This window comes from Kwoniella dejecticola, chromosome 9 (genome assembly GCF_000512565.2).
Source record: "Kwoniella dejecticola CBS 10117 chromosome 9, complete sequence".
Lineage (NCBI taxonomy): Eukaryota > Fungi > Basidiomycota > Tremellomycetes > Tremellales > Cryptococcaceae > Kwoniella > Kwoniella dejecticola.
The window spans coordinates 1,018,827-1,045,652 of NC_089309.1; the positions used below are offsets into that span (position 1 = coordinate 1,018,827).

General features: G+C 50.8%; 6 protein-coding genes across 6 annotated transcripts; 3 read left to right on the plus strand and 3 right to left on the minus strand.

Moving 5' to 3' along the window:
• Positions 1–237: 237 nt before the first annotated feature.
• On the plus strand, positions 238–3,056 carry I303_107326 (uncharacterized protein; the record flags this gene model as incomplete). Its single annotated transcript, XM_018410011.1, has 8 exons — positions 238–720; positions 807–887; positions 965–1,156; positions 1,241–1,417; positions 1,474–1,779; positions 1,868–2,194; positions 2,259–2,436; positions 2,503–3,056. 8 exons carry the CDS (start codon positions 238–240, stop codon positions 3,054–3,056), a joined length of 2,298 nt encoding a protein of 765 aa, XP_018261014.1.
• Positions 3,057–3,358: 302 nt separating this feature from the next.
• Positions 3,359–8,405, minus strand: I303_107327 (uncharacterized protein; the record flags this gene model as incomplete). The annotated part of the gene is made up of 8 exons (XM_018410012.1): positions 3,359–3,514; positions 3,603–3,780; positions 3,843–3,881; positions 3,971–4,205; positions 4,266–4,413; positions 4,469–6,239; positions 6,288–8,088; positions 8,183–8,405. The coding sequence occupies 8 exons, from the start codon at positions 8,403–8,405 to the stop codon at positions 3,359–3,361; spliced, it is 4,551 nt and encodes a 1,516-aa protein (XP_018261015.1).
• Positions 8,406–8,795: 390 nt separating this feature from the next.
• I303_107328 (uncharacterized protein) lies at positions 8,796–12,951 on the minus strand (the record flags this gene model as incomplete). Its single annotated transcript, XM_065969547.1, has 18 exons — positions 8,796–8,945; positions 9,011–9,097; positions 9,161–9,263; positions 9,333–9,504; positions 9,573–9,759; positions 9,820–9,881; positions 9,934–10,977; positions 11,025–11,285; positions 11,338–11,406; positions 11,459–11,595; positions 11,673–11,728; positions 11,776–11,867; positions 11,919–12,004; positions 12,062–12,161; positions 12,220–12,257; positions 12,317–12,649; positions 12,719–12,755; positions 12,813–12,951. The coding sequence occupies 18 exons, from the start codon at positions 12,949–12,951 to the stop codon at positions 8,796–8,798; spliced, it is 3,153 nt and encodes a 1,050-aa protein (XP_065825619.1).
• Positions 12,952–13,990: 1,039 nt separating this feature from the next.
• I303_107329 (uncharacterized protein) lies at positions 13,991–15,096 on the minus strand (the record flags this gene model as incomplete). Its single annotated transcript, XM_018410014.1, has 2 exons — positions 13,991–14,579; positions 14,642–15,096. The coding sequence occupies 2 exons, from the start codon at positions 15,094–15,096 to the stop codon at positions 13,991–13,993; spliced, it is 1,044 nt and encodes a 347-aa protein (XP_018261017.1).
• Positions 15,097–16,617: 1,521 nt separating this feature from the next.
• I303_107330 (uncharacterized protein) lies at positions 16,618–22,614 on the plus strand (the record flags this gene model as incomplete). The annotated part of the gene is made up of 24 exons (XM_018410015.1): positions 16,618–16,737; positions 16,812–16,991; positions 17,059–17,326; positions 17,419–17,688; positions 17,741–17,832; positions 17,898–18,219; positions 18,278–18,307; positions 18,363–18,613; positions 18,672–18,989; positions 19,060–19,168; positions 19,222–19,260; positions 19,316–19,501; positions 19,551–19,641; positions 19,692–19,918; positions 19,969–20,111; positions 20,164–20,320; positions 20,370–20,930; positions 20,979–21,454; positions 21,512–21,641; positions 21,699–21,948; positions 22,003–22,060; positions 22,120–22,277; positions 22,338–22,410; positions 22,471–22,614. 24 exons carry the CDS (start codon positions 16,618–16,620, stop codon positions 22,612–22,614), a joined length of 4,653 nt encoding a protein of 1,550 aa, XP_018261018.1.
• A 711-nt stretch (positions 22,615–23,325) lies between these two features.
• I303_107331 (uncharacterized protein) lies at positions 23,326–25,856 on the plus strand (the record flags this gene model as incomplete). The annotated part of the gene is made up of 6 exons (XM_018410016.1): positions 23,326–23,939; positions 23,995–24,134; positions 24,188–24,793; positions 24,845–25,579; positions 25,639–25,728; positions 25,786–25,856. 6 exons carry the CDS (start codon positions 23,326–23,328, stop codon positions 25,854–25,856), a joined length of 2,256 nt encoding a protein of 751 aa, XP_018261019.1.
• Between the last annotated feature and the right edge of the window lie 970 nt (positions 25,857–26,826).

Here is a 26,826-nt window from a genome sequence, read left to right on the forward strand (position 1 = left end):
GACGATTTGCCTGTGCTGCACGCTCCGCTACGATGACGACGATATTTGGTTCCGGCTTCGCAACGAAGAAATCAATAACCCTCCACCGCATTGAGGTGTTCAACGCGAATTACTTGTATCGTTTACCATAAGACGTGTTGATCAAGGTACTGCCAGCTTCATCGACCATCTTTTACAGAAGCCAGTGTTTGCCCTCCTACCCCAGCAGTAGGAGCTTGATCAACGTGGGAGACCAAGATGACTACGATGAACGGAAACGCGCCTCGAGGAATGTCAATATCGATATCTCCAACTTCGGTCCAACCATCAACCGTCCCTCCTGCTCAGTCAATCCCCTCTGTTGCATCATCCACAATCGATGATCAGCCTTCATCGTCTTCGCGTAGACGCTCACCATCCTCCAGCTCATCATCCTCATCATCATCATCGAGAAACGGCTCAGTGATCTTACCTTCGCTGGAACCTCTATCGCATAATCACCCTTTACTGACTTCGGAGAACTACAACGCGGACGAATTCCTCTTATCTAGATTACATATTCCCCTTGAAGAGCTGCGTGGGGAGCTTAGAGAGTACTTGAACGAGCTAAAAGAGGAGCTGGTGAAGCTTATCAATGAGGATTACGAGGAGTTTATATCGCTTGGAACGGGGTTAAGAGGGGAAGAAGGGCGGTTGAAAGGTCTACAAGGGCCGATGGTCACAATCAGAAACGAGATTGAGGTGAGTCCACTCAAATGTTCGGTCATGCTACTTTACAGCTATGTATGATCAATAAGTGGTCATTGCTAATGTTGATGCACGCTCAGGGAGTGAGGGATGTATTACTTGAACACCAGCAGAAGGTGCAAAGTAAGTTGGATGAAAGGTCGGCGTTGCGAGAAGAGAAAGTAAGCTATATTCCTCTGCCGGTTCATCGGTGCTACGGTCTCAATGAGCCCTGAGCTAAATCGAAAAATATGGACAGGCTCTACTGGATCTGCTGCAGCGCTTGTTTGACACCTTGACCCGAGCGGAGACTCTGTTGGACACCACACCGGATGAAGAACATGGCTCGGCGAAGATGATCACGCGAGTCGCAGGGGAATACACTCAGGTGGTGTATCTTCTCAACAAAGCTAGAGCAGAAGATTGTGCGATCGTGGACATAGTCGAAGAGGTGAGTGATACGAGATTGACTTACTTGTGTGATACTTTGCACCAAAACATCATTGCTGAAGAACACACGTGTTGGCCCGCTTAGCGCATAGACAAGATCAAATCGCGTTTATCGAAAGACCTGGCCACTTTGCTCACAGCTGAACTCGCCGAGCCGAGTATACCGAGGCTGAAGCAATGTCTGAGGACATATGAGCTGATAGAGGGATGGGAAGAAGCTGAGGGAGTTGTGCGGCAGGCCGTTAGATCATATTGCAGAGCCGTGAGCTTCCCTTTTCCATGTGCTAAGGCAGCAGAGGTTGATTGGTCTGCGCATAGACGATAACCCCGAGCTGTCTCACCGTTCCCACAACCCCGACAGCACCCAAAACCCCGCATTCAGCCTCGAATCCCCTAGACAAATCCCTCAGATTGCCCCTGGAATATACTTCGCCTCTAGCCTCGCTGTACAACACGATATTAGGTCAGATGGAAACGTATCAGCCTTTGTTACAGATAGCAGACGACATTTCGGAAAAGTTCGGTTTTTTCGCGAAGATCATCTGGACGGAGACCGCTACTGCCCTGATAGATAACCTGGGAAGCACGATATTCGCTGCGGGGCGTCCTGACGAGCTGCACAAGGTGAGTCGACCGGTATTGAAACTGCCGTCAAGACGTGGACATCATGATTAGAAAAGATACTCACAAGAAATGATCAATGATCACATAGCACTACACGACCACTCATAAATTCATGGACCTGCTCGAACAGATAGCGCCATCAACCCGTAATGTCTTAGCCATGCGCACCAGTCCATCGTACGAGACGTTCGAAAGACGATGGCAGCTGCCGGTCTATTTCCAATTGAGGTGGAAAGAGATCGTTGGGACCCTTGAGGCTGCTTTGAACGGTGCCGGCAACGATCGATTCGCTACAACTGGAGGAGATTGGGCCATGAACGCTACAGCTGGTATATGGGCGGCGCTACAGACCACTTGGAGTGATGACGTGTTCATCGATGAACTGGCACCGAGGTTCTGGCGGCTGAGCTTACAGGTATGTGCATTCACGACTCAGCGAAGCACAATTGGACTGACCGCGATTGCACCTCGTCCTACAGATCATCGCCCGTCATGGGACTTACTTGAGAACCACCCTTGAGACGTTCTCAATAGGCGAAGAAGACACAGCTCAAGAGGATGCTGCGTTGAAGTTCGCTGCTTCCGCCATAGTCGACTTGGACAGGCTGAAAATCAAGGTATCAGAGATAGAAACGGTGACGTCCTTGGGTCTGACCGGTGAGCCATCTCATACGCGAACCCGGTATTTCAGGAGCCATGTGCTGACAACCTTCCAACTTGAAGAACACCTGACCTTGCCGATCACGCCGTACTCGACCGTACTCCTCCAGATTCTCACTCGAAGATGTACAGATCCCCTGAAACTCATCCGATCTATCGCCTCGCAATTCAGAGCATCCCCTTCTCCAGGTACGAACGCCCAGCAAAAGCCGCAAGCATCGTACTTTGTGCCCAACGTCCTCAGACCACTTCATACCCTGTACACATCCTATCCGGCTCTGAAAGAGCAATACGGCGTCGAATGGAATAACCAGATCCTGGATACCGTCCTGGTGAACTACAGTAGTATATTGGGAAGTGTGAAGAAGACGGAAGATCTGTTGAGGAAACATCGTAAATCGAAGAAAAACAACCTGACTTCCTTCTTCAGTTCGAGCAATGCTTCGACGGATGCAACGGGCGAGAACGACAAGGACAAGGAAGAAGAAAGGTTCAGGAATCAGATGGTTCTGGATATGAACACCCTGAAAGAGGATGCGAAGTCTCTACAGGTTAAGGTGGAGGGTTTGTCGAGCTGGAGAGAGCTGGTCGATGTGGTCAACAGACCGGCCGAGTAGTAGACTTACATCGAGATGCCGCAAAGTACATCCGAGGACAGTTGGGGTCAGCATATATTGCAGTCTTACATGCCTCATATGTTATGTACATACACTCCGGATTCTGTCATGATCCCACTAAAATACAGTTCATGTATAGAATTCATTGCTAGACACACAAGGAGAATGCCGATTCGTGTGGAAAAGTCCGTAAAGCTAGCAACATTTCGATGATATCCAACAAGAGGATAAGAATCATGCCAGATACCCAAGCCAGGGGGTTGTTGGACCTTGAATGGGAACATGTTTCGCCAAAAATGCCCCTATGCCTGCTCATACTGCGCCGAGTCCAGAGGCGGTGTCACGCCGTCAGACATCAACGAGGGCGTCGCCTCAGCAGACAAGTCTTCGGGCGGTGGAGGCGCAGCCTCGGTCTCGTGGTTCGCCAGAACATCAGGGTAGTCCTCCTCGAGTTCGGCCTGTGCGCAGTGCAAAGTGGTGGACATCAGCTGATGTTCTGGCATCGAGAATGGTGGTGGGAGAAAGGAGAATCATCACTCCACTTACCATCTGTTGCAACATCGGCTCCAGCCACTCGTCATCTAGCAGTTCTGGTGCCGTGGGCCGTTCGTCAGGCTCAAGCGATAAACATTTCTCTATCCACTCGATACCTAATTCTGACATCTCGTTCGGCTCGGGTAACGGCGGGTGTTCGGTCGTAGCGCCCAAGTGGAACATGATTGCCCTGGAGTGACACATCAGCTCATCTTACTTGGGCTGCGCGACATTGTGTCGAAGACGACATACCATTCGTTATCGAAATCCAGGAAACTCCAGGGTTTCCGCCTGAATGGTATTTGCGCGTCAATTTCAGTTTTCCTTGCTTAGGTCTTACGTTTGTCAAGATGAAGGCAGGAACAAGTGATTTTACATACCCGGTGATCATCTGCAAGACGACACAGCCCAGACCCCAGATATCGCATGAGCCCAACTTGTTGGACCGCACATTCTTGATCATCTCAGGAGCCATGTACATCGGTGTACCTTCGAGACCTTCCATCTTGGCATGTGCACCTCCTCGAGTACGCGCGAGGGTCTTGTTGCCCTTGATGATCTTGGCTGTACCGAAATCTGCCAATTTCAGGACCGAATTGGCGCCGATCAGAATGTCTGTGGTGGATGACAAGTCAGCCGGATGAGGTAAGCGATCTGGGGCGATGATGGACTCACTCTCAGGCTTCAGATCACGGTGCTCGATCCTATTCTGATGTAGGTAATCCAGACCGCGCAATAGTTGGATGGTGAAGGCACCGACGACCTCCTCGTCATCGATCTTTCCATACTCCAACATCCCAGCGAGAGAGCCGCCCTCGCAGTACTGCCGGTGTGACATATCAGCATTGAACTAGGCTCTGCGGACCATGCTGACCCACCTCTTGGAACAAGCAGACCCTGTTTCGATGAACCTCCAGTCCCAAAAATCCCACGATATTCGGGTGACTGAGCAGACTCATCACATCGCTTTCCCGCTTGATACTCTCGTAAAGCGCAGGGGAAGATTGCAGGTCCACGGTGGGTAGGATCTTGACAGCGAAAACCGCATTGTCCTGCAGCGAGTACCCCAAGTACACCGTCCCCGATGCACCTCCACCGATGTATGCTCCCTGCTGCCATCGCATCGAGATGTTTGATTTCGACGCCGCCAAGAATACCAGTGCCCGGTCTTCTGACACTTCCTCGTCTAATACCGTTCCCACAGGCTGAGGCGCAGCTTCGTTCCTCTTCTGTTCTAGCTCATTGATCAGACGCAATCTCTCTTCGACCGTGAGACGTATACTCCTGTCCATACGGGGTTGACCAGAGGGCGAAGGTGTTCGAGGTAAAAATTCGTCATCGAGGTTCTCTTGGAGCTGCTGCAGCCTCCTCATAGTCTCGATCCTATCCGCTTCCTTCTTCGCCTCCAGACTGCTTCGTGCGCCCAAGATATCGAAATGACTGATCAGGAGGGAGACGCAATTTCCGACATGCTTCCGGAGGAGGCTGAATTCCGCTCGATCCAGGGCTAAGATGTTGTTGCCACGAGTCATGGTGAAGGCGTACGAGAGCGCGGCGACTGTCCATCTGAATGTCTTTCGATCGGTGGGGTTACATTCTTGACAGATGAACGAGATCCACGAGATCGCCAAACGCATGAGCAGCCGACTGAACCGTTCCCAAGACGCAGGATCGATGTGGGTACTGACCCGCGTACCGTGATCCGTCGCGAAGGAATACCAATTCTCGACTAAATCTTGGGAGCCCGGCGCACCTCGGAAAGCGTTCCTGACGGTTGGCGCAGATTGCACGATACATTCCGACAATCGATAGGATGATTTGGCGATTTTGAGTAATTGACCCTGAATCGAGGGCAAATGGGCTTGCGCTTCGACGAGACATGGCAGATAGAGCGAGTCCCCGGTTTCAGGCTCGATGAGTGACTCGGCAAAGAGGTGTTTACACAGGGCTAGTCGGGATGTCGGACCATCAGCGATGAGTCGGACTCGGTTATCTTGTAGAGAATATTCGATATAGTCCACATCCAGGGTCATTACCGCTCCGGTCCAAACGAAGTTCTGCCTTGGCGAGAGTAACAACAGGTAGGAAGCGATGTGACTCAGATCCTCTTCGTCGGAGTCCTCGCCTTCGTCTACTGCTTGGACTTCGGGAGTGCCATCGGGGTTTTGGGTTCCTGCCACGTCACCGTCCTGGGACGAGGTTGCGGTCCGCCTGGGTCGGTTTCTTGCCCCAGGTATCGTTACCGAGAAAGCTCTCTGCAGGAGATGGCGGACATCATCGGGCTGTCCCCACAGCGCACCGTCTGCTACGATATACGTTCCTTTGCTCTCGAAAACGTTTGTGTATACCAAGAAATGACCGGATTCCTGTAGCTGGGTGACGAGCGCGTCGACCTCGGTCTGCTCGAGAGAGTATTCGGCAGAATTGTCGAAGCGCTGGGTCAATCGCCTGCAGTATCTTTGGGTCTTTCGGTGTCGCATTCTTGCCGAGTCGAGCAGTTTGCCGTACCAAGAGGCCATTTCGTCCGTCTTCATGGCCTTCGACGCGGCGTCTCGTCCGTATGCGTTCGGATTGCCTTGTAGCGATGGGACTCTCAATTGCTGATCGAGGTAATTGCAGGACCGTATCAACAGCTTGTTGGACAGTGCGCTAAGCCCGAGATGTTAGCGGACGTTTACCTGCAGAGCGGTGACTCACCAGGAATGCTCCGCTACGACCATGTCACCGCCCTCGATAGCTTCGGCAGCTTCGTACAGGAAAGGTCCCTCATCCTCCAACACTTCTGTTTCCTTAAAGTAGCTTCCCCTGCCCACACCTCGCAATCGCCAGTGGAGGAGCTTAAAGAAGGCCTTCATGGCGTCAATCATGACATCGTTGTATTCTGGTGGGAGACAGTGTGGTATGGCCCAATGTCCGTTCTCATCAGGCTTGATGAAGGAGTCGTACTGTTTCCTGATCAAGACCGCTAGCGAGATCGAGAGTCGCAGATTGTCGATGAAATCGGAGACGACCATTGGGTTGGGGTCGACTAGCCTTGCGGCGGCGTCAAGTCGCACTTTGAGCGCCTCGATGATCAGTCGACCAGGGAAGCCGATCAACCGAACCAGCTCGTATTGGAAATCAGGCAAGTTCTGTTCTTGGAAGATCGGTAAAAAGTCGATGACCGTTTGTTTGGCGTTTTTGATCAGACTGATCAAGTCCACAAAAGCCCTTCTTTCAAACATCTTTTGCAGATTGTCTTCCTTCATCACTCGATCCAAGAAACTCGAGTCGTCTGCGGCGTTGGGTCCGGCAGTCAGGCCGCTTTTGGCATTGTCTAATGGATGATAGGTATACATGTTCTTGTCGGTCAATGCTTTTTCCTTCGTAGTGTTTGGTTTGGTGATGTCTAATTCGTCTGAACCGGTCCACTTCTGCAGCAACTTCAATTGCGTCTGTAAGGCAGTGACAATGGTTGACCACGCGGTGAGGGCGTCGGTCTTGCTTCGGAATTCGGGAGAAGCATAAGTCGGCTTGTCGGCTCGCATAGCAGCTAGATTCGGATACAAAGCTTTGATGGCGGCCAGTTTCGCCAAAATCAAGTTGACCTGATCTAACGCTGAATGTTGAGGGCCTAAGTCTTCATCTTGCGCAGGGATTGAGGGGACGAAAGGTTTGGCTTTGAAGGTGGCGACTTCTTCTAAGACCGAGTCAACTACTCTTGCTCTTCTCTCGTGAACGCGTCTCTTCTCCTCGGCTTCAGTTCGTCCACGTAATTTCGCTCGGATCTGCCACCATAGAGATTGCCCAAACTCCTCCCTGAACGACTCTGTAGGCATCGCTTGCGATATTCTGGCTTCCTCCACCTTGAGTACGTCCGAAGTCAGAACGCTCTCCAACATCCCTTGCCAATCTAGTCTTTCCTGCTTTTCTTCGCTTGACACGTCCACGCGCGAGAGTGCCATCTGGAGCTGCTGTTGGGTATTGTTACTATCCGACACCTCGGCTCTTCTTTCCACCAAGGCTTTTCCGGGCCCTACTTGGGTGGCACCCATCTGCCATCCGGAACTACGCATCTCGTCGTGCTCGTCATCTGACTCCATATCTTTCCTGCCCTTGCGCGATGGTCCAGCATGATTGTGGAAGTAGCTCGCTTCGGGATCGTTGTAGACATCTGAATGACCTCTTGACCCTCCACTTCCGGCGGGCGACTGGCCGTCGGGATTGTGATAGCTCCTCGATATGCTTTCAGGTCGGCGCGATCTCAATCGTCTATTTTCGTGGTGCAGGCCGGCGCCGGGTGTCTGAGCGGACCCTGAAGCGTGTATTGGGGAGTGAGTGAATGAGGGACGGGTTGAGGAAGATGCCGAAGCTGATGAGCCGACAAAGGTCGCCGATCGTGCTAGTTTTGGCTGAGCAGCGGATGCGGAAGATACGATGGCGGATATACGAGATGTGGGGGAAGTGCTGGCGTTTGGACCGGGATAAGAGGAGGAGCGGGCATTTGTCGGAGGCGCACCTTCAGTCGGTATCAGCAGTGTGCTATGCCTACTTATCTTCGACATGCATGCGTCACACGAACGAGCACGATCTGGATGTCCGTTATGACTCACCTTCTCCTCCTGTTTCCTGCGAGCGAAGATTTTTCCCGAGCAATGACCCATCATCCTCATCTTCTGAGCTCGAATCAGCATCCGGCGCGAACAGTCTTACGCTCCTTCTCCCCCCGGTCTTGGCCGACGAAGCAGGCGGTATATGATTGGAACCGGCATGAGGAACGTGTGCCCCGCTCAAGGGGACCGGATCGGTTGATTGCGGCGAGTTTGGATTGGACATCTTGGTGTCCTATAGATGGGCCCCCGTCCAGTTTTGCTTCCTCTTGCTTTTAGATTGGTCTCGAGTCCTTCGCACAGTGATTGACTACGCAATATACGATGCGGAATTTGCAGATGCAGTGTCTACGGATAGGTTGATGATAGATGCAAGTAGCAGAGGTATTTGGTATTTGGTCATAGATCAAGGTTCCCTGGAATTCCCCCTCGCACGTGGTGACAGGTTACGTCATCACCCATAAAAAGTTCAGCTTTCGGACAGATTACGACTTTCAGATGCTTCAAGCCGTTGATCATTCATGCAGTCTGATGCATTATATATACAGGTACTCATATACGTCTCGATGAATTCAGATGATCTGAAGCGCGTGGCCAAAGAGATAATCGCTGAGAATTACGGGTCGATAGCCCAACCTTTCCCGTAATTTTGCAGTCCGCTACGATCCGGTGGAAGGTAATATAACGGTCCTTCCCAGACGACGTATCGATGACCTCTTGTCCCGTTGCCTCGGAACATTGAAGGCATATGCCACGGCTCGGGGACCTAGGCGGCGAATGCGCTTCATGTCAGCCTCATGATCACAGTAGGACGGGGGCTTTTGCACTTACATCACTCTCGCCGATATGCCAGTACAATTCTTTATTGCTTTCGTAATGAACCGGATGTCCGGGTTTAGGCAGCATGAACTTACCAACCTGAATACGCATTTTGAGGTCAATCAGAGCCAAAGAACTTGTCATAAGCGATGTCAGACTCACCTGCAGCTCGGTATCGCTGATGTCACTCTCATGTACCCTGCTATAGGCTATGCGCCAAAGACCTCTAAACGCGATGTATTCACACCATCTCCATCTGTCCTCTCTGCGATGCCGGGGGAGTCAGCTGATGGCTAGACACGACCTAATCATCGTCGATTAAGACACGACTTACATCTCTATATCCCACATTTTACCATCCTCCATCAGGATCTGGTATGGCCACGGCCTGAGATCACCTGGCCTCGTGACGAGATAACCCAAGAATACAGTCGGAGTGTCTTCCGTCTCCCTCAATAGTCGGGCAATCTCGGTTGTTTGCAGCTCTCTGTCCAGTAGATCCTCCTCTGTGATCCTGACATCAGCTCTCCGCACTACAGAGTTCGATAGCTTCGCCGATGGACAGGTTGCTCACCTTGCCCATTGTGCGAAACCATCACATTGACTTTCTGACCATGAATGTCCAACGTCGCATGGATCGCGGGAGCCAGCTCCCCATGCGGCGAAGGAAGCAAGTGATGAGTCGAGTTGAGGATCGGGTATTTGGAAAGTAAAGCAGCTCCCCAGGTGTGTTTGTTCGGTCCGGGTCCGAGATCGACGTACTGTCCGGCCTCAGATTTAGCTTATACGTCACTCATTAATAGTTTTGACAAGTGACTTACATATCCTAATTCCTCCGCGATGACCCTGGTCAGGTCTCTGTTCCCATAAACGAACCTATGCACTATATACCCATATTGAGTCAATCCTCCACCGATCAAGCGGTCCCGACTCACGATCACTCTCCAACAGCCCCAAAACGTCCACCTGCATCTCCTTGATCAATTGCATCATCCTCCACTGACTATCTCTGCCTTCCTTGTCCAGCCCAAAATGGACAGTCCATATCCCACCGCTAAAGATCTTATGATCCGGGTAATACGGTATCGGCACCTTTGTCGGCAACTTGGAGCAAGAATATCCGATGCTGATAATGCTGAGTACGACGGAGCTGATGATCGTGTACCTCTTCGTAAATTTGACTCGCCTCTGCGATCTCAGCGGAATAGCGGGACCTTCTGGCAACTTGATATCTCTTGTGATCAGCCACCCGGCGACTGTCGCAGCCATGCAGAAACCTAGCACGAGGTCTGTCCGTTCGCGGAAGACCCACCCCATAGGAACGAAGGCATAAGCGGCTGTCACAACCGACACGACGTCCAGGAGAATAGTGGTGAGAAGAGCGTATCCAAATGTCTGTCCGGGTTTAAATACCGAAGCCACTCGGATGTATGTCGGGAAGATCGCTTGAAGGTAGAAGATCAGTAAGAGACCTCCGGCGAACCCGAGCCAATCGGGATATCGGTACAGCATGATCGCGCCGAGAGCCCCGAGGATTGTAAACATCGGCTGAAGCCTTTTGTGTTGATGCAGAACCCCCAAAGAAGCGACGGTGATAACAACACCAGTGAAAGGGTGGAGAGTGGGGCCTTTGATCGGGTATCCCGTCCATGTCCAGGATAGAATGGTGCCAGCGTCGGTGACAAAGGTTTGTGTGAGGTGGATCAGTGCTCCCAGTCCGACAGTGACGAGCCTTCGCTGCCGCTTCGTGTACGCAGGGGAAGAAGATGGCAGGTCCTTCTTCTCGCGGAAAGATGGAAGAGGCGGAGCGGGGTGAAGATCGATAGATCGCAGATGATATTCTATCAAAGACAATGCCGCCAGGACCAGCCCGGTCTTGTTCCATCCGCCAGAAGCGGGATGCGAGATGGCCCAGAGTGGATTTGTCGAGTGATTGGCGTATTTGAGCAGTAAAGAGATAGCCAAGCCGAGCCCAAGGACTGTGCGAGGTCAGCGGGTGCACTTGAGTAGTCAAACTCACTTTGACCCTCAGCTATCATCTCCTCGCTGCCTTTCAACCTTGCCCAATTCCCAAACAAAGCTGCCCAGCCTGTCCATGTCCCGATTGATATGCCTACGAGACGAGCGGCAGGCCATGGAAAGATGTAAAAGCCCATGCCGAAGACGATTGAGCATATGCGGTTGGCGAGAAGACCATTCTTCGAGGTATTGAATCGGTATGACGATCTGTAGGAGAATAAGAACCCGGACAAATTGGACAAGAGAGCGAGTTCCGATCCGGCAAGAGCTGTACTCTTGGTTTATCAGCCATAGCTTAGCAGAAGAGCGAAGAGACGGACCTAGCTTCCATATTGACCAGTAGAAGAGCTGTAGACCGAGCGAAGTGAAGATTGTCCAGAAGCAAATGGCTAACACAGTTGTCAACACAATTACCACGAGAGATGGTCCCAACGAGCTCACCCCAATACACGTCACTCGCAAAGGCCAATGCAGAGCGCCACTGCGGAGAAGGTCTAGCGAGCTCTGAAGTCCAGTCGGTATCGCGGTCTTCTTTCAAAGGGGCAGCGGCGCTTTTGGCAATGTAGAAATTGCTTGTCCTGCAACAGATACAATACATGCGATATATTGTCAAACCAGGTTTCTTGCTTTTATCTTGGCCGAACGGTAGACCCACCCATTTGCAATCGGCGTGTCGATGCCAGCGGAGGATGAGGTATCGATAATTGCAATCTACAATTATCAGCCTGCTGAGCGGAGCACCCAGAGAACCAGCTCACCTGAAGATGACCTAATTCCAGCACGGCTAAAGCGTCGAATGCGACATCCCAAAGCACTAAGGACCACTCGAACATCGAGTAGTACGTATAAGCTATGTCAAAAGTCAGCCTTTTAGTACTTTCCAGTGTGCATCACCACTCACCGCCCGGTGTGCGCAGCACTGAATGTTGGTAGTAAAACCAGATCACTGGCGGAACCATAGCCAAGAAACCGAAGAAAGGTATCCTCCTATGCCCATGATTTTCAGCGTTGGAAGATCGAGCTTTACCGATGTGATTCACCCACCTTTTGCTTCTGACACTCTTGTTCACGCAGTTTTGGGTCGAAAGGAACATCCAGGGAACAGTCAGGAGGAGATACAGGATCATGAACAAGTCATGCAGGTCTAAAGGAAGCGTCAGCCGTGAGCTGCCGTTGACGGAACACATGATCCAGTAGCTCACCATGATGGTCCCGAGACGTGATATATACCCAGCCCCCACTTCCAGACGTTCAGTCTAATCACTTCAGGCGCGCTGGAGAAGCTGATTCACAACCTACCAGCAAAATGTCCTTACGACCCCCACCAACAGCTCGATATCTACTAATGCTCCGTAATTGATCTCCTCCTTCGGATTTTCGCCCGCTGCCTTCAAAATGCTTTCATCTTCTCGCTCGATCCTTGAAGTGGCAGCTCTCGAGCGCAGTCCGGCGTCCTTCAAAGCTGAGCTGGCCCCGTTCGAAGTGGGAGCGAGCCTTGTCGATGCATCTGCGAGCCTAGCCGGAGGATATCGATGAGCGAGCCATTGTACCAGCAACAAAAGGAAGCGCGGAGTAGCACATAGTGCTATCAGGATCTGGAAAGGCGCTCTGGGAGGTGCATGGTCGCCTATACTGTAGTAGCGCAGATTCACAACTGGTCAGTATTTGCCTCATGATGAAGCGAATAAGCCTGACACTCACGTCGCTGAGACCGATGGGAACCATTCGATGGGCCAGCCTGTCAGGTCTTTCAGCTGAATACACGCAGTGACACAGCTCTGAGCGTGTGACTTACGGGCCAGAGAGTTGATACACAACTCCTTCCATAGTCCACTAAGCCATCCCACGAATAAAGCAGTTGCGAAAGCGGTATATGCTATGACGGTGTGCGCTTGAGGTACCCACCCCGCTGGGAATGCCAGAAGGGTAGACATCTTGGGCTACCTCTCAGCGTGACTACCTGTTCAGTGGGTTTTTGCGGAGCATGAAGATGATTTGTTTCACAGATGTATCTGGGAACATTATGTGTCTGCGTCATCTGTCGTCTCAATCTTCTCGGCATTCAAAGGTACACCCGCTAAGCCGAACGTAAACAAACTCTAAACCACGTGGTCCAGTCTTGGCATACATCCTATCCCCTTTGGACGGATGATCGTGTCGCCCGTGGTGTTGCCTGCGTACTAAAAGCCGTGAGTGCACGGTGGCCGAGTGCAGGAGAGAATCCACTTTACGATGACCACCATACATTGTATGACGAGTGTGAGTAGACTATAGGAGAGACGAGAGACAGTATACCATGGAAGAGTATGACAATGAACCAGGAATAGCATCTCTTCTTCCTCTTCTACATATGTAGTATATCTTCTTCGCAGTATACAGTCTCTTCTTCCTATATACTATCTCTTCTTCGTAGTATATCTGCTTCCTATATAGATGGTCTACTATACAACCCCTTCTCACTACCGTTCGTCGTGTTCTCCTTTAGTACTCCACTATTATTCTATTTCTTTTTGTGGGGGATCCTCCCCCGCACGCCCTGCCATTGGATCACTGCGTAACTAACATACCACGGAAGTTACATGCTGATTGTCCACAGCCTGCTGCAAGAGCTTACTCGGGGTGGTAGGTTGGGGCTAAGAGGAGGTGTACGGGGTCCTAGGGGCGGAGCCCCTAGAGCAGGGTTCGAAGGGGCTGCAAGCCCCTCGGCGGGGGGTAAGGGGGGTGGCAACCCCCCACCGAGAAGATTTACCCTTTCAGAATAGGATACGGAGGAGAGGGAGAAGAGATACTATATAAGAGGAGAACTACTACGAAGAAGAGATACTACGAGAAGATATATCACTACGAAGGAAACGAAGGACAAGGCGTCTTCTATCTTATACGACGTCAGGATTACCTCTGATGTACTGCGTCAACATTCGACTCAGGGGGAAGGGTCAATGATGCATGAGCTGAAATGCACACTACCGCTTCTCAATCCCACAGGAATCTGATGTTCTCGATGCCACCTTTCGCATCTTTCCACCAATTCTGCCCAGCAATCTCGGCATCTCTATGGTAATCTAGCAGATCTAATCCGTGTCTATTGGGATATCCAGCTTTCTCAGCTAGATCCTTTGCTTGCTTGAGTATCTCAAAGTTCTCCGCTATAATAGGTGTGAATCTGTATTTCTTCTTGAAGTGGTTGACCAAGTGGACCTGAAGCTGGACTCGGTCGTCTTTCGAGAAATACGAGTTGAACCAGTTTTTAGGCATCTCGTAGACGTGTTTTGCGTAATGAGGATTTTCCGTCAATATCCTGGCTATCAGAACTTGATCGTTTGTGTTCCATCCTTCTGTCGGTCCATTTAGTATCTGTTCAAATTCCCGCAATACTGTTTCTAGTAGAGATAGGATAGTCGGATGTACTCGTAGCAACATGACGCCAGCGTTGAATCCATTGTGATCTTGTGTGATCAGAAACAAGGGCTCAGGCCGTTCGGATGTGTCCTCGGTGGCTGGCGGGAGTAGGACATGTAGGGGTATGGCGGGATTGGAAACGATCGTGTCGACATCGGTGAGACTGTCTCATTCAGGGAGATCAGTCGTAGTGATTGTCTCGTTGCAGGCAGTGATCGAACTCACAAGATCCAGTCATGCCTGTCCGCCTCAGCCTTTCCCAATTCATTCGCTAAAAGTCTATGAACCGCGTAGATCTTGTTGATACTCTTGGCTTTGTTGCTTAAACCTTTGACATGCGTGTACTTTGACCATTGCATCAACTCATATCCGTAACCCCATATCTCCGAATACAGTTTATGAGTCGCGTAGGAAGCTCGGTGCAGAGGCGTGAAATAGGGCAGATGCTGAGCGATGAGCACTGACGGCTGAGGGAAAGGTGTGGCCTGGATCGATAAGTCGTCTGCGAGCGTGTAAATGGGGGTGAAGAAGTCGGACGAAGGTTTCTTGGCTTCTGAGTGTGTTGCGGTAGGTAGATGTCGAGTCAGGTCGTATTTGATACCAAGGATTACGAGAATCGCTAGAATCACCACCGAGGCGAGGAGGATTTGGCTTCGCCGTGTTATAGTCAAGATCTTCATGGCTCATCTAGGTGATGGCCATGACTTTTGAAGATCAAGCATCATGTATAAGTACATGACATCAAAGAAACCTCGATTGAGCGCTCCTTTGTTTTCGGTGAACATTCCATTATCATGCACTGTTTCATCTCGGATTGACCTTCCGCTCTTGGCGCTCTACCCTGACTCCTTTGGCCGGGTCAAACAACTTACAGCTAGCCCTTCCGTCACTCAGCTGTGATTCTATGCATATCTCAAGGGACCTGCCCACTCGCGAGCGTCGGCGTCTCGTCGATCGCGCTCATGCTGCTCGGTCATCACTGATTACTTGGCCGCGACTGAATGGGGATTAGGATGGATGAATCAGTCACGAAGCAGTAGGCGCTAAAGCATCAGTACTGAAGCCTGCCACGTGTTCTCCGGATTGGACGCGCGAAATGAGTCCGAAGGGATTGACGAATGTTGATGCCATCGTGAGCACCTAGATGTCGCGAGCAGAATTATGAGTGACTTGTACGGAGTGATTCGTTAACAAGCAGATCATATATGCATTGCGAGCTACAAATGAGTCAATTTACGTCGAGGAGTAGATTGACGACGCGGGAAGGATTTTCTCGAGTACGCCGGTAAAAATGAACCCGGTTGGGTCACAGTCGAGTAGAGTAGCGGTGGAGGAAGGAAAAACAATGGTGCATGACACCAAAAATGATGGCGTCGACCCCAGTCCAACGCGTAATGACAGAGGGTGAATAAAAAACCATGGAAAATAAGGGCAAAAATCCCGGAGAAAGTGCCAACGAATGAGAATGAACGGACGAACAGCGGCGCAACCCACATGCATAGTCAATGACAATGCATCAGTACACAGTAGTACAGTCAACCAACCACCCCTTGACTGATCACATCGAGCAACGTCACAATCCAATTCATACTTCACAGACACCCCTCATACCATCGTCTATTCAAGCAGCTCTGTGATGAGTTTCAGTAAGCTCGCAAGTTGATCTTAGGTCATCATACAATCGAGATACCCCTTCAGCATACAGAGGCCAGAAGCAACCGACCTTGGGGATACATCACAGAACGCCGGAACGATAGTAGCGTTTACAAAAGTGTCAGAAGTAACCGTAGGTAAGCTGTAGACCAACCCAAAGAGAAAGAGCGCAACAAAGAGGTGAGTTTGCGGATTATCCTCTGTCGATTGGGAATACGCTTTTGCCTCGCGAGCGTAAGGACAGTATGTTATGGCAGAAGGAAGATCGAAAGACGAGAGTTACAGGTGACCTTGGAACGTTACGCTTTTTCAAGTGAAAGATCCAAAAACAACTCCTCCTGCACTCGTACGGACTCACCCGTGTTGCGGCTTCCTGCCTTCTAGAATTGATTCTGAAGGGACCTGCTACTGTTAATCATGCAGTACCTATTCGAAGCGTGAAATGTCTTGAGAAGGTCAGACCAGCTGACATCTGCTCTTCGGAACCTCTTCACAGCGACACGACCGATTATTGCCTCACTGCCGGGTGAATCTACCCTGCCTCCAAGATGGAGTCTTCTCCGCTTTCTCACCCCCTCGACCCCTCGACATCGGTAAACGCCTCCACCGCTCAACAGCATCTCCCCTCTTCGATGTTGGTGCCCGACGAGAGTACAGACGATAGCGCCGTAAGTCAAGGGCTTCACACTTCAGCGTCCCAGACAGCGTAACCTTGAGCGTTCAGCTGACCATAGCTCGATAGATCTCTACTAAACCCCCCTCGTCCGGCCCCACTATCAAGCTCCATGTACCCTCAGCTTCCGCTTCCAGACCCTCAAGTCCGTCTGATGATCTCACGCCTGAGCCTCAGGCCCGGCCTGCTGACGAAGCGGAGGGCAGCAGCGATGTAGATATGGAAAATGATGAGCACAGCCGTCTGCAAGTGAGTTTGATTGTATGTATTGCCCTCGGCCTAAAGTCTTTCGCACTAATGCATCAGTACTACCCAGTCAGCAAGCATGGGTCCTTCAGAAGGCGAGGACGAAGTAGCTTCCGAGGACGAGAGTGAAGATGGAGCTCGGGAGCCGGATGCAGGTTACGAGTATGATGAAGAAGGTGGAGATGAGGACGAAGAGATGGACGAGGATGAGGAGGAAGATGATGAAGATGGCGACTATGACGACCCCTCTTTCGGGTCCAAAAAGAAGGCGGCCAAGAAAGTCAAGACTCAGCCTGGGAAACGGGAAAGCACGGGTCCAGTCATCAAGAAGAAGAAGCGTAAGTTCAATGTTCGAAATCTTTCAAGCTGCCAGCTTGCCTTCTGTCTGGTACATTTGATCATGCTGACCGTGGAATCTTGACCCTTTTAGCCACAGGAGCATTCCCGATGCGCAAAGAGGTGTCTGCTTCCTCGGATGAAGACTACGGCACCAAGTCGCACAAGAAGAAATTCTTCGCCAAATCCACAAACGGCCGGTCTGGCTCAACGCCGGACACACCATACTCCGACGCAGACGGGGCTTGGCGAAGAGGCGCTGCCAAAAAGGTAGTCACGTATAACGAAGCTGACGTGGACTATGGCTTGGAGGAAAGTGAGGACGACGAGGCCGGAGAGTATTATAGCGGAGTAACGGAGCAAGGTAAGTTTCGCCATTCTTACTCGCTGCCTCAATTGACATCAAATGCTGTCAGTGGAAGAAGCGGATGAGATTGATCAAGTACTGTATCACTATCGGGATGAGGCGAGAAAAGAGGATCCCAAGGATCTTCCGCAAGAGAACCTGGTACGCCAAATTCCTCCATTTCGAGTTCTACGTCCGCACTTGCTGACCTGACTGCTTACAAACAGCGCTTCCACGTAAAATGGAAAAATTACTCCCATATACATAACACCGACGAGACCTACATGTTCTTGAAGACCTACAAAGGATTCAAAAAGGTTGAGAATTACATAACAAAGATCTGGACACTGGATCAACTTTACCACAACCCATCACCCGACGCCCCATGGAAACCGTCCAGTGAGGAGCTGGAACAGTACGAAATCGATAAAGAGCGCATACGGGAATTGCAAGAAAGCTACAAGACGATTGAAAGAGTATTAGATGAAAAGGACGACCTGTCGGCTGATAAATCGGAGCGAATCACAAAGTTCTTCTGCAAATGGACCAGTACGTTCTAGTCAAATGCTGTTCCGATACGTTCGCTGACTTCATCACCGACACACAGATCTTCAGTATGCGGACTGCACGTGGGAATGTAAGCGCTTGCTGATCGCGTAGCACCGGACGCATGGCTGACAAATTGTCAATAGCATACGACGAGATGAAAGAATGTTCAGGCGCTCTCCCTGCGATCGAAGACTTCCACAAGAGGTCATCCAGAAACACGGTGCCAGCGCAATCTATCAACTACGGCATCAATAACCGACCCGCGTATCAGAAGATACCGGAAGATCCAGATTACCTGAAATGCGGAGGAGCGTTGAAACCTTTTCAACTGACTGGACTGAACTGGCTGGCCTACCTATGGACCAAGGGAGAGAACGGAATCTTGGCGGACGAGGTAAGCCTCTCTGAGGTCAGAACCTTCCCCGCTGTGTTCTTACCAAATTGTCGCTTAGATGGGCCTGGGAAAGACGGTCCAATCGGTATCCTTCCTTTCCTACCTGTTCCACACCCAGAGACAATACGGACCCTTCTTGGTAGTCGTGCCGCTGTCGACGATCTCCGCGTGGCAAATGCAATTCCGCGTCTGGGCGCCTGACATCAATGTCATCTGCTATATGGGATCTGCGAGGTCAAGAGAAGTTATCAGGCAATTCGAGTTCGGGCCATTGAAGAATCTCAAATTCAATGTGCTTTTGACCACATACGAGTTCATCTTGAAGGACAGACAGGACTTGCAGCAGATCAAGTGGCAGTCACTCGCTGTTGACGAGGTAGGTTTTGGTTCTGGGTTCCTGCGACTTCAAAAGAATTTTAAAACTGACTGATTTCTGGCTTAATCAGGCTCATAGGCTAAAAAACCATGAGTCACAATTATACGAGGCGTTGAAGAGTTTCTGGACGGCTTCGAGGCTGTTGATTACTGGTACCCCTCTGCAGAACAATGTCAAGGGTGAGTGAAATCGATTTTAATCTGCTTGCTGGCCGGCTGACTTGCATGTGCAGAACTACTGGCCTTGATGCACTTTCTGATGCCGGAGAAGTGTGAGTCATTCATGATTTGATAATGTGCGCACGGCTCACCGTTATCGCTTCTTAGTCCAACTGGCCAATGACTTTGATCTTAACGACGCCGACCAGGAGGCAAAGATCGCAGATCTCCACGAAAAGCTCGGTACCCTCATGTTGCGTCGACTTAAAAAGGATGTGATAAAAGAGCTGCCGTCGAAATCCGAAAAGATCCTGAGAGTGGAGATGTCTGCCATGCAAACGCATTACTATAAGAGTGAGGCTTTCTCTGTCATGTGGGCTGGCATGCTGACTTCTCTCGGTAGACATTCTGACCAAGAATTTCGCCGTATTAAGCAAGGGCGGTACCCAGCAAGTCAGTCTGATGAATGTCGCCATGGAGCTGAAGAAGGCCTCGTGAGTCTCCAGAAGATGGAGTCATCAGAGTCAGGCTGACGTTATCCTAGTAATCACCCATACCTCTTCGATGGAGCCGAGGATCGAAACAAGCCACTACACGAAGTCCTCAAGGGTCTAGTCATGAACTCTGGTAAAATGGTACTTCTGGACAAGTTACTTGCGCGACTGAAAGCGGATGGCCACAGGGTCCTGATCTTCTCGCAAATGGTGAGATTACTGGACATCATGTCCGACTACATGAGCGCTAGGGGTTATATATTCCAAAGGCTTGACGGTAGGTCTACATTTTGCGCGAAAATGTTGCAAGCTGACGCCCAGAACTAGGCACGGTCCCATCCGACGTCAGAAAGAAATCCATAGAAGCCTTCAATGCCCCAGGATCTCCCGACTTCGCTTTCTTACTGTCCACTCGTGCGGGCGGTCTAGGAATCAACCTGGAAACCGCTGATACAGTCATCATCTTTGACGTGAGTCACCTTCGCTCGTTTCGCGTGAAAACGATCTGACTGGATCGTCTAGTCCGACTACAACCCGCAAAATGATCTGCAAGCTATGGCTCGGGCTCATCGAATCGGCCAACAACGTCATGTCAGCATCTACCGTTTCGTGTCCAAAGGCACAATCGAGGAGGATATCCTTGAGCGAGCCAAGAGGAAGATGATTTTGGAATATGCTAGTAGGTGTTGTAAAACTCTCGTCACGACTCCCACTGACATGCCCCCCAGTCATCAACCAGATGGACACTACCGGTGCCCACATCAACGGCAACGGCGCGCCAAAGGAGAAGAATGGCGACTTCTCAAAGGAAGAATTGTCAGCAATCCTCAAATTCGGTGCCCAAAATATGTACAAGACCGATGACAACGCTCAAAAGCAGAAGCTAGAAGAAATGGATCTAGACGATATCTTGACCAAAGCTGACGCTTTCGATACGGAATCGGCGGCTCAGCCAGGAGGGACATCATTAGGTGGAGAAGGATTTTTATCTCAATTCGCCGCCATTCAGGATGTCAAGGCGGATGCCGATGATCTATCTTGGGACGATATCATCCCGGTTGATGAGCGCACGAAAGCTGAGGAAGAGGAGAAAGCTGCTCAGTTGGTGGAAGCGCAAGCCACGTCATCGAAAAAGAGAGCTGCGGCAAGACCTCCTGGAACCTACGAAGGCATGGACTACGATGACGCCGACGGAAGCAGCAGCAAACCTGGATCGCCCGGTTCGAAGAAACCCAAACCTGCAGCGGCACCAAGAAAGACGACCGCACAGCGTGCATTGGACCTGAAGGGTGAGTCGTTCACCGACTCGACAAGGGTATGCTAAACCCCTTGCGCAGAACGAGATTTACGGGTTCTGATACGAGGTATCCAGAAATGGGGAGATATTCGACTCCGATACGATCCAATAGTGAAAGAAGCCAAGCTGGAAGCGAAAAACAGGGTTGTAATAATTCAAACGTGCGAAGATATCATAACGCAGGCAGAGGAGGCTGTAGGCGCTCACAGATCTCATCTGAGGGATTTACAAGAAAAGGGTGAACCAATAAGCTCATCACTTCGACAAAAAGCAATTCTCTTCACGTACAAGACCGTCTCCGCTATCAATGCTGAGACTGTTGTAGCGAGGTATTACGAGTTGAAAGCTTTAGTGGAACATTTCAAGCGAATCGAGGACATATCCAAATATGCCATTCCTTACGACGGTTTGAAACCCACCATGAATTGGACGGTCGACTGGCAATCATCGGATGATGCGCATTTACTGGTAGGCATATGGAGACATGGTTTCGGTAGTTGGGAGGCTATCTCTCTGGTGAGTCGTTCCATGATCAACACTGTCGGCCATCATTCTGACAATCGTGCATGGCAGGACCCTGAACTCGGGTTGAAGGACAAGATCTTCCTTGAGGACCCCAAATCAGCCAAAAACACCGATCCAAATGCTCCCAAGCCCGGTATACCAGGTCCCATACATCTCGTCAGACGTGGTGACTATCTCTGTAAGTTTGGCCTGCTTGTTACTTTGATTGACCTGAGCTAATCTTGGACTATTGAAGGCGGTCTGGTACGAGAGTACGAGGAGAATCGAAGAATGTTGGTCGAACAACAAGCGGTCATTGCCAATATGCCCACCAAGGAAGGCTTCGGATTCGAACATCCACCTCTACCATCCATGCCGTCTGGCGTCGCCGGGCCATCAGGTAGAGCCAGCCCCGCGGTGAGCACTGCGACCACCGCGAAGGATAACGGCAAGGGCAAGAGGAGGAAAACTCCCGAGTACACCGACTCTGATGACGAGTCGAGCTAGTAAGTCACCCAACCTACCGAGAGAGGGAGAAATGACTGAACAATTACCTCTAGCGAATCGATGGACGAAGATGCTGTCAAGGAACTGCTTCGACCAGCCAAAAAGCATCTTGTGCGTGTGCAAAGTTTGTGATAGTATGAGTGATCAGCTAACGTGCGCAACTGTCACAGAAAAAACTAAAATCTGGCACCGATAATCTCAGCCGAGAAGATAAGATAAACGCCCTGAAAGAGTGCTTAGCCGGTATAGGGACGCGAATAGATGAGATCGTGGCTGAGAAGCAGACTGCTGGGCAAAACCCTGACAAATGGAGGAAACACTGTTGGGTGTGAGCACGAGTCATCTATGGGGAAATTCTCTTGTCGATTGCTGGCTGACTGGTCGACAGATTCGCCTCATTCTTCTGGCCCCGACAAGGTGTCAACTACTCGAAATTGATGGACATACACGGGAAGATGGTGGTGAGTATTTGCTTCACGGAGTGGCATAGATGTCCGAGCTGATGCCATGGCATATCACAGGGAACAATACCGGTGGAGATCCCGAAAAAAGCCAAGGCTAAACCTAAAAAGAAGGCTGAACCTGCCGGCGATAGACCGAAGAAGAAAGCCAAGACCGAGGTGAAAACCGAGGTCAAACCGGAGTTGGCTGCAGAGGACATATGATATTGACACACGAAGCTCTTCCGGCACAAGTCCTGAGCGGCGTGAACATTTATAATTTAGATGACTGATCGTATATCGATATGACCTCATGACGGGTCCTCGAGGGGAAAATTCTACTATCGAAATTTCCTCGAGCATTATTTCGCATGATATGAAGTATATGTACCCAATGCGTCATTTGCGTCGCTTGGAGGCAAGACAGATTGATCCTCTGCGTTACTGACTGACACTGAGCCGTGACCTGGTATGCATGACAGGCATTACGGACTCTGACGGGCTCAAACGTTGTGAATGGCGGGCTGGATTAATTCCTCGGATACTGCCGTTCCCGCTTGGTCGACATCGAAATCGTCTTTACCTGGAACAATCCTCGAGCCTCGCCTGCTTACATGTCTCACACCGAGGAAGATCAAGCATGCAGCTGATTATGCGCGCGACGGTACACATATATAAAGCTATGCTTATCGAGCAAAGGGTTTCCATTCCTGCACCGATTGGTCCCAAAACTACACCTTCATTCTTTTGCGCCGACACGTCTGGACGTGCTCGATATTTTCTTTCCACTTTTGTCTCATATACTTTCAATAGATTTCGATTCGTCGGAGCTGGTCTCCTTGCCAATTTGTATAGACTTTCTTCATTCTTTGGCAATCTCCCCCGTAGAAAAGGAAAACCTCATCACTCGGTTTCGAACGCGACCTCGGGCACAAGATGGTTCTGATCGATCTCCAGAAAGTTCTGTCCACCTTAGGCCTGGTGTCGTCCATCGCCAAGCCGATACCGGTGGTAGGTGGTCTAGCGGGAGGGTTATTGGACTCGGCCGGTGGTGTGGTCAGCGGAGTATCTTCCGGTGGATCGCTGAATGGATTGCTAGGTGGCAGCGGCAATGGTATCATCGCGGCTGTCAACATCGGCGATGGCAATTTCACCACCTCTTCAAGCGACCCATCAACCGATGGGTCAAGCTCCACAGGGGATATAACGGCTCAAGATGCATGCAGCATCACCCCCTATACACCGCCAACACCGGTCATATTGGAGCCGTTCGCACCGTACGACGCAAACAAAGCTTTGGTCTATCGATATCGTCAGCAACAATCGGTCAATCTGGGTTCCTGGTTCGTGCAGGAACAGTGGATGAACCCTTCACTGTTCAGCTGCGCTTCGGGAAACAAACAAGCCGAGTTTGATGTCGCGAACGGTTGGGGAAGTGTGGATAATGCCCGACAAGTATTGGAAAGACATTGGGATGAGTGGATCACCGAGGACGATTTCAAGTATCTTGCGAGCATAGGTATCAACACCGTTCGGCTGCCTATAGGATAGTAGGTTGATTTGCAAAAAGATCACAAAGGCGGAATGCTGACAAGTATGTTATAGTTGGTCGCTCGGACCTGTTTACTGCCAGGGAACCGCCTTTGAGTCCGTGTCCGCCGCGTACGTCAACTCCTGGGCTAGGGTCGTTCGAGCGATCAACTGGGCAGACAAATACGGTCTTGGTGTGCTGGTGGATCTTCACGGTAAGGCCAATTCTCTCATTTGACGTTCTGCTGACTGACGTATACTACAAAAGGTGCACCCGGCAGTCAAAATGCTCAGGCTCACTCCGGAGTGTCTGATGGACAACAAAACTTGTTCAACAACCCTACCAACGTCCAATTAACGATCAACATCCTTACATACCTCGCGCAACAGCTCGTCAAGGTCAACAACGTTGTGGGCATCCAGATCCTGAACGAACCTAGCAACGTGGACAGTCTTCCTTCCTTCTACTCCCAAGTCTTGGGTGTACTTCGACAAGTTTCGCCTGAAGCAGCTGTCTTCCCATTCTACCTGAATGATGCCTTCGACATGTCCAGGTTTGCCGACTACATCTCAACCAGGAAAGACTTTGTTGTCTTGGATCACCACTCGTACTTTGTCTTCGGAGACGCTAACTCCCAAGCAACCCCAGCTTCGCAGCTGGTAGCATCACTCCAACCAGGTCAAGGTAGCTTATCGAACCAGATCATCGGTGCTTCCAACGAGGGACGAAGAAACATCGTCATCGACGAATTCTCCTGTGCACTGTCCGGCCAAGCTCTGAGCAATTCGCAGGATCAAGCAGGAGATCGAAGACAGTTCTGCACAGGCCAAATGGAAAGCTATACTAATGCCACTGCGGGCTATAGTTTCTGGAGTGAGTCAGGTCGTTCCAATTGACTGGATAAAGCTAAAGTACCCGAGATAGGCTACAAGACCGAGAACTGTGCCTCGGACGTGAATTGGTGTTTCACGTCTGCCGTCGGCAATACCCTCCCCTCGACCTTCTTCTCGTATCCTAAAACAACGATCCAAGCCATTCAAGGTGGAGCGCCATCATCTCCCTCCCAAGACCCTACTACCGACACGTCCTTCTTATCGTTTGGTACCTCTTCACCATCAAATGACAACGACTATTCTCCTCCCACGACAGACGACTGGCTGGCCGCCATGGGCGACAGCGACCCAGAGTTTGACCAAATAACGGAAGCTTTGGCCACCACCGAATTTGACACCCTACCGGCGGCTTCAGCAGCTTCACGAACTGCAGATGACGCCGCGGCTGATAGTTCTATGTCGACTACCACGCTTTGGCCCGCAGGCTCAACGCCATCAGTCGCTGACGACTCAGCGCAAGCAGCCTTCGCTGTAGACGCTCCGAACCCAGGGCAGCTCGGCCAGACTGGCGCTAGGAAACGGTCCCTAGGCTTCACTTCTCTCCCTCAGAGAGCATTCCTCCTGTCATCATCCCTATCTCGACACAGATTTGTCGCTCGTTCGACCCGATCGCATTCGCGCAGACACTCCAAGGCCGTCAGAAGAGACGTGGCGGATGGAGAAAGCGCAGTTGTCTATACTCCAGAACAAGCGGCAATTGCCAAGGGTTACTCAGACGGGTGGAAAGCAGCAAAGACTTTCGCGGCTTTCAACAATTCCAGATTGGGTATGTCATGTGATCTCATCGTATGGAAGCATATTATACTGACAGCACCTTCTACCCAGGTTTCACTGGTCAATTCGTTTCGGATGCCTTGAACGCAATGGAGAATAAGATTGTGAGCGGAGACGAGGGATTCTATAAAACTTGGTTCAGTGAGTTCTTCTTCTTCCATTGGAATTGAGGGGGAGTGGAACTGACTGTCTTTCCAGTGAAAGGCCTTGCCGATGGTGAAGTACAAGTGATCAAATTACTCGCCATGCAGGCTGAGGGGCCTCAATGAGGGATATAGCAGCCCTCAAGTTGTACCTCGGAAAGACTTTGTCTTTCATCATGCATCGCACATCCTCATGTTACCATTCATGAAGTTCTGGGGAGGATGCCACATCTGTGAGGATTCATCATCCAGCCCACTACTGTATGACGGAACGGGACATCTGAGATGCTCAGTGTCTGCTCGAGCGCAGCGACAGCCCCGCTCAGAAATCGTCCACGTGCCCGTGGATCTGTTGCACCTGAGCGGAATGTCTTGCTTGTACATCAGTCGTCAATTTCATCACACACAGAACCCTCACGTAGACCATATTTCTTTCAGGGCGCAGATGTCATCACGAACATCCAACAGGCTGACCCTTGGATATAGAGATGATGTTCAATGATGTCATTTTACCCCTTTGACTGAGACCTCTCAAATTCTGAGCCCCTTTCATTGTGCATCTGCGTCGCTACGGCATTGCCGAGCCAGCTGAACGTTCAAGCGATTCATATAGCACCTCTAAGCGCAGGCTTTATTCGGAAATCACCCACAGCAGCATGCAGCGTACTCTTCGTATTCTCAACTAGAAGCGGCCTCTGACAATGTCCTCGAACTGGGAAGGTGAGCGCATCCTTAACGAGCTGCTACGCTCTCCTGACCCCTGCTATCACGTCGAAAGCTCACGCCGGGACAGAGAGCCCCACAGATAATCAACAGTATGCCGGGGGCGCCCATGGCTTTCGTGATCGCGGCGATACTTCGTTGAGGCAGGGACTCAGAGATTGGCGGAAGTCACCTGGCCATGAAAGATATGCGGAGCAGAACACGGGAGTCTCAGAGGAAGAAATGATGAGAAGGTTCCAGGCATACGTTGCTGATAAATCCAGACACCAAAGGCGCGGAGATGAGCAAATAAGAACAACCTACGGAGAATCAAGGCCCTCCTTCCACCCAGGTCGTGTGCCTATGTATCCTCAGAGCCATCACTCCTTCCATA